General features: G+C 46.7%; 1 protein-coding gene across 4 annotated transcripts in view; it reads left to right on the forward strand.

Annotated features, from left to right (window-relative positions):
* METTL15 (methyltransferase 15, mitochondrial 12S rRNA N4-cytidine) overlaps window positions 1–1,967 on the forward strand; it is a 1,712,973-nt gene extending 1,711,006 nt beyond the window's left edge. For 3 of the 4 annotated variants that reach the window (XM_069623523.1, XM_069623520.1, XM_069623526.1), the window contains one exon: window positions 1,232–1,967. In XM_069623523.1, the coding sequence (XP_069479624.1) occupies window positions 1,232–1,330 (99 nt within the window). In that variant the 3' untranslated portion in view covers window positions 1,331–1,967. The remainder of the gene's footprint in view (window positions 1–1,231) is intronic. The other variant, XM_069623522.1, reaches the window with a different exon arrangement.
* Window positions 1,968–6,978: the final 5,011 nt, after the last annotated feature.

Raw genomic sequence — 6,978 nt, forward strand, 5'->3', positions numbered from 1 at the left:
CTGAGGAGGTGCAGAGTGGGGGCTTTTCCGTGTTGTAAAGTCCCTGTTCTAAGCTTCCTCATTGGCTAGTAGGACTAAGCAGCACCCTGCAGAGTACTCATTATTTTCCACAGAAGCATCTTCATCAACCACTTGCACTATAACTGTGAACGGGCAGAAAACTATGATTAATCCCACCACCGGAGGAACGTTATTTATTATTATTATTTATTACATTTGTATAGCACACAACCACCCTTGGGCATCGAGGTGCTGTTACTTACAAGGAGCTTAGTTACAGGGTGGGAACAGCTGGGAAATGCATTTACACATTGTACATTGACACATTAGGGTACACAGTCGATATATAAATACATTTTTGGGGTTTATCAGGCTAAGCTGATGATCGTGGTGTACATCAGGTGAAGAGCACAGTTTTCATAGCTTTACGGAATGCCATGTAAGATACCTCTCCTCGGAGGGTAGGAGGTAGGGCATTCCAGTGGGAGGGTGCGAGGTAGGGGAAGCTGGCGCCACCTGCTCTAGTTTTCCTTACCATAGGCACACAAAGCATGTTGGCGTAGGAGGGGTGGATCCTTTGCGATAGGTATTCAGGTGCAGAGAAGTGGATGCACTTGTGGGTCAGTTTCAAGGCTTTGAATATGATCCTTTCTTTTATTGGGAGCCAATGGGCTGATTTCCTGGCAGCCGTAATGTGCTCTCTTTTGGAGATGCCTTGAGCTGCGTGGAACGCGTTCTTCTGGATGACTTGTAGTCTTTCCAGGTTTTTTTGTGGAAGTCCCTAGGAAGAGTACATTACAGTAGTCTAGCCTTAAGCCAGTAATGGCTCTGGCTATGTTGGTGCAGTTCTCTTTGGAGAGAAATGGCCTAACTGCGTTAATTAGCTTAGCATGGTGCGCTGCAGACGAGGCGATTGCATTGACTTGTCTATTCATGGATAGGTTAGAATCCAGGTAGACTCTGAGAGTTTTGACTGAGTCTGAAACTGGGATTTTAATGGAGTCAATAGTGAAGTGGCTAAACAAGTTAGATTGCTTGAATAGTAATAGCACGTGGAGACAATACAGTAGCAATATATATATATATATATGTATATGTTTTGGGGCCAGGGAAATGAGAGCTTGAATTTTAAATATGTGTGGATAAAAGTCAATCCTAGCAAAACAACCAGCACCTTCTGTCCATGGAAAAGCAATTACAATTATTTTTTTGTTTTTTTTGCATATTACAGGTGCTTTTCCAGCTGCAGCGCTTTACTCAAGAAAAGACCTACTGGAGAGGCCAGCACACGCTGCGACCAAAACCTTCCAAGCATTGCGAATCTTCGTAAATGATGAATTGCATGAACTTTATGTTGGTCTTCAAACCGCAGAGAAGTTTCTGAAGCCTGGGGGGAGACTAGTGGCCATCTCATTTCACTCACTGGAGGATCGCATCATCAAGCGATTTCTTCATGGCATTGACATGTCCGAAAAACCAAACCGGTCTATAACTCACAAGATAAATCAAGGGCTAAAGAGTCATGAAGAAATTGATGATAAGGAGGACTTGACTCTCACTAATTCAAAGTGGACATGTATCCAAAAAAAGGTGATAACCCCCCAGGATCAGGACGTTCAAGAAAATCCAAGAGGTCGGTCTGCAAAACTGCGTGCAGCAATCAAGTTATAGACATGGAAGTTGTTAGTCATTGACAGATCTAGGTTAGTGGCTTGGTCGGTGGTGATGATGGTTGAATGCTAGTACCTCTTTTCAGATGCCAGTGTGCATATCGATCGATAGCTCATGAGGAACCCTTTGCCACCTCTGTCATCAAAACCTGCCTCCATCACTGTTAATGCTATCCTTTATAGATGTTTAAAAAAAAGGCTCATCTCTAATTCAAATCAATATTATCTTGACATTTAAAATGTGCTTTGGCGCAATTAAAATTCAAAGTAGGAGTCATTAAAAGAAGACCAAATCAATGCATACAGTGTGATATTGTTTTTCTTTGGTACATCACGTTGACTTAGACAATTAGAGGTTATTTTAAAAATACTGTTTGTTCATTTCTAGTTGCTAGGAGATAGGCTCATCTGCACTAAGCACTTGTTTAATACATATTAAGCCTTCAATGAATGAGCACTCATTTATAGAATGTAAGCAGTCATAATATTACATTGCCATTCAAGTTCTGAATCTTGAGGATTATTCTCAAAACTGGCATAGCAGATATTTCTGGATGATCAGTAATAGGAAACAAGACATATAGACAATCCAAATGTTCCAGAGCATCTAGTCAAGACAGTATTGTTGCTGTCTTTTTCATATACATTTAAAAGGATGGGGAGAGAGTTTTCTAGTTTCTGGCAAACTCCTACTGAAATGAATCAATCTTGCATGTTCTGTCGGACAGGTTCAGTAGTTCTAATGGAGTTCTGTAGGATGGATTCAAGCAGTGCCATCTTGGAATGGGGTGATGACCATGGAAGGACTTCTTGACTCTAAGATGCTGGATACCATTAACCCACTGAGACGCTGGCCAGCAAATATTAGAAACACCTCACTTGGGGAGGAGGAGTATAGAAAGGGAAGAAAGTTGAAGTGAAAGCAGAAACAGTGAGAGGTGGAAGAAACCAAGTGGCGGACTAGATGACCCAAAGTAATTTAGGCCTATTGTGGTGGAAGACCATGGTAGCTGGATAGAAACCAGTGAAAGACTGTTTCCCCTGGGGTGTAAATGTATGAGTCCACAAACCAAAGCATGGAAGAGTGGGGCAAGCCAGTACCCAGTGAAAGACCACCTATGGTGTGTCTGTCAAGTCCATCAATGACAATAAAGGAAGCTTGCCATGCAAAGAGTGTACTGAAAGGAAGTCTGAACTTACTAAAGGGATGTAAGTCAGTTGGTGGAAATAATACCATATCTGGTGGAATTGGCAAGTCCACCAATAACACTTAAGGAAATCCTTCAGTGCTGCAGAACTATAAATTGTGACCGAAAGGCTCCCTGACGGGTTAAGATTTCAAGATGCAAGCTACTCATCAGGCATAAAAAGTCACTTGCCCCCTCAATTCTCTACATTGTCACAGAAGGCCTAAAGAACACACCAACTCCCAGGAAACGGTTCAACAGTTTATTTGTAAATCAGACAAGGGCCTAATGGCCATCCCCCTTTCTCTAACCTAGGGATGGGCAGTCCCATCCTAATCCACGCAATCCAAGACCCTAACTGAGTTCTAGTGATCGGTAAATCCCTTCGATATAAAAGCGATCTTATTAAGATGGCCCAAATGCAAACACTTTCTCTATGTAAACTTCTTCCTGGGACAATCTAGGTGACCTTTAACAAGGACCCCGTTGGATAACACCTTTGAATTGATCCAGACACTTTCCTGATCTGCTGCGCCCTTCTACTCCTTTCCCTGATGTTCGACTCTCCCTTCATCACTAATCTCATCTCCTCCCTTCCCTTCCTCCCTCTTCTATCCTTCTTTCCCTCTTTCTATCTCTACCTCCGATAGTATCTCTCCTTCCTACTAGTCTTCCCTCCTTCACAGCTACTGCCCTCACCTCTCACACTACTTCTGCTCCCTGCACTACTACCACCCTTCCCTCTCCATACACCTACCATATTCCCCTCTCCACACACCTACTACTCTCACCTCTCTGCGCCACTAACACTACTACCTCCACTCTACTACTACTCTCACCGCCACACAACTACTACTCCTCCCCACCTTCTCCTCGGTCACCCTCCTTTCATTCCCTAAGTTACTTTGTCATTCACTCCCTTTTCTCCTAGCCAGTACCTCACCTTTTACTATTAACTGCCTCCATTCCCCTTTACACTGTCCTTCCTTCTTCTGGTCTCTTAGTCCACCTCAACCTCCTCTGACTTCACTCAAAAAACCTTCCTGTTTCCTGTGCCTTCTTTTATCCTCCACTGCCTTCTTCCATTGGAGCTCCTCCCCTTCTGCATCCCTGGGCAACTTAATCCCTGTCTTCCACTTCCGTGATGTGTTACAAACATCAGAATATGTATAAGGAGGTTGAAGCCTTTTTCTTGTGCGGGACTGCCAACATTTTCCAATGACGGCCCACCATAGCAAAAGTTCTAGTTCATCCGAGGTTCTCTCAAGACAGTGTGATTGTAGTCATGATAGTGGAGCCGCTCTGCAGCTCTTTGACAGGTAACTCATAGACAAAGATTAAAATCTGCATCATGAAACAACACTTGTTGTTCCATGATGCAGATTATAATCTTTGTCTATGAGTCTCGCTGTGGCTCGGTTACAGCTGAGCGTTGTATGGAGTGGATTACAGTTTTCTATGTATACGCTGACACTTGTTGTGGCCAGCCGTGCAGCAATGCTTAGTGGTTTCTTTGTATTGTGCTGCTGTTTGGGGTGCACTGGTATGCAGTAGGCTCCTTTTGGGTTGTTTTCTCCTCAGTCCACCACTGGGCTCATCGTTCTCTAAAACAAACAGAGAAAAACTGTCCAGCATCTTGCAACAGAGGTATGGGGTGATTAACAGTGGTAATATTGACAATCACATGGCACATAAAGAAGGCACATGGACTGGGGCTCTTCGAACTGCCATCTTCCCCCTCTAGGGTAGGACTGGCTCCGGCTTCCACCCTGGTAGGCCTCCCTCTGACCCAAAGCATCCCGACTTGACAGGGTCAGATTGCTGGCCTTCTCACAACATACACGCAGTGCACCATTTCTTACTTGCCATAAGTCAATTCTCTCTCTCTCTCCATTAGTTAATGGCGAGTTAATGGCGAGTCCAAAATTTGAGCCCTGCTCCCTAGCATATGCAACACCTGGAGGTAGCCACAAGGTAAAGCCCAGGTGCAGCGAACTAGAAGGCTAATCAAGCCTGAGACGACTCCTACAAGACCATGCAAGATTGCCCTTGGTGGGGGCCTGTAATATCGGCCTGAATATTGACCTAAGGTAACCAAGAAAGAAGTAGACTCCCAAGTTGGAGAATCCAATGCTAAAGAAAGCCGACAGACACAGGCCCGGAGAGTTCATGAAAACTTGTTACTACAGACCTCGGAAAGGGAGGCCTTAAGAAGCAAAGAGAATCCCTGATACTGAACCCATGAAAGACCATGCTGTCCTGGACTGTTGACAGCTGTTTTTAGCAGGCTGTTTTCCCACAAAAATTGGCTAAACATTTAACTGTGTGTGGTAACCCTATCAGATACTGGCTTCTAGCCATGTGACCTTTTCTCTGCCCTTATCATTTCTCTGCCCCTTGCTTTTTGCTCATATCCTAGTGTACCCAAAATATCAACCAGGTGGTGATATCATTGGACCTCCAAGCCAATCAGGGACCTCAGAAGGTGAGCTTTACCTCATGGTGTTACCCGCATTATGGTCCTCCTGAGAAGCAGGAAGCCTCCATCATCACTCCTGGGGCGAAGGCCTTTGATCGCCCCATGACCTCTTCCCTGCCCTGTCAGAGCTTCCACCCACTCGATCCAATTCCAGGCCCACTTACAGGAGGCCACCTCACCTTTTGCTGACTCTTAGCAACTCCCTCTGTCCCACCCCTCGCAACATTGTCCATCATGGCAAGTGAGAAGGGACGACATGTACTTTCATTTTCCTTATGTCTATGATGGCCAATTTGTTTTGTAGTTTTTCAGGTTGAGAAACGGCAACCATACCATTTTTCTGAGCTCAAAAAACACCATTAGCACCGCAGAAAACATGCTGGGGTGCTAATAACTCTATTCTCCAGCATGGGGTCTGGCATGGATGCACATGCTCATGAATATTCCCCGTCGTCAGGCCGGGAATCCTCGGTATAGAAAAAATCAGTATCAGTTTTGTTTCTGATCTGTCTTTCTTAGTAGTAACCAATCACTGGTCTCTGGGTCATACTGCCCCCAGCCAACGACTGCCCTCTCCCTACGCCCCACCTCTGGCAGCCATCCTCAGATTTTTAGCGCACGTTCAAGTGTTGGGAGTCCTCGTGCTGTAGCTCTCGAGCTTTTGCTGCGTTTTCGTGCTTTTTCAGGAGATTTTCCTAATTTTTCAGTTAAAAAGAGCCTCAAGCTCCACCGTTTCTACATCCGATCAACGGGGACCCGTTTCGGAGTTTCTACGCCCCTCAAGGGTTAAGATTTCATCGAGTTACGCTTTTGGAGGATTCCAGAAGTTCCGAGGCCTACCCCGGACATGGCCCAGGAGAAAGGAAGCTCGACGCCCGGGAAGCTGTTCAGGACCTGCCCTGGATGCCAGCTTCAGAATGTGTTCAAGGAGGACGAGCATTTGTTATGCCTCTACTGTCTCCATGAGGACAAGACGCAAGTGGAGAAGGACTGTGCGTTTTGTGGGAACATGTCGGAGCGGACCATGAAGGATCGCCACCTCTGTCTCGCCAACTGGCTGGAAGGTAAGAGCCCGTCAGGCGAGAAGAAGAAGAAGTCCGAGCGGTCTTCTAAGTCCTGTGAGGGCGCCCCGGCGACGGGGGCCCAACAAAAGGCCAAGCACTGCGAGTCCGCGGGCACAGGGAGCACCGAACGGTCGGGCTCCTTGGCTGCCAAAGGGGCGCATCCTCCCCGGCGCCATCAACCACGAGCCAACGCTCTGGCTCGGGTAAGAGGAAGTCCGAGAACCCGGCGAAGCTTCTGGAGAGGCCCCGGTCGATCTCGAAGATTCCGGTAGAGGGGGAGCGAGGCTCGGACCCTCCCCCCAAGGTGAAGGCCATAGGCGTGCAGAAGGTGACGATGGCCTTAATTCACCCTGCTAAGACCTCGATTGAGGATGTTGCACGGCCCTGGCTCAGCCTGTGGAGGCTAGGCCAGTGGAGGCGACCTCAGGATCCAGAGTCTCCCTGCCACGGCAGACGGAGTCGTCTTTCAGGCCCATCGAGAAGACCCCCACGAAGTCCCCGTTGGAAAAGGAGGGGGAGGGGCAGGTGGCCATCGTGGATACGGACACGACCTCTGAAGAAGAGCTCATCGAAGTCGT

Source organism: Ambystoma mexicanum, chromosome 11 (assembly GCF_040938575.1).
Source record: "Ambystoma mexicanum isolate Mex_15411 chromosome 11, UKY_AmexF1_1, whole genome shotgun sequence".
Lineage (NCBI taxonomy): Eukaryota > Metazoa > Chordata > Amphibia > Caudata > Ambystomatidae > Ambystoma > Ambystoma mexicanum.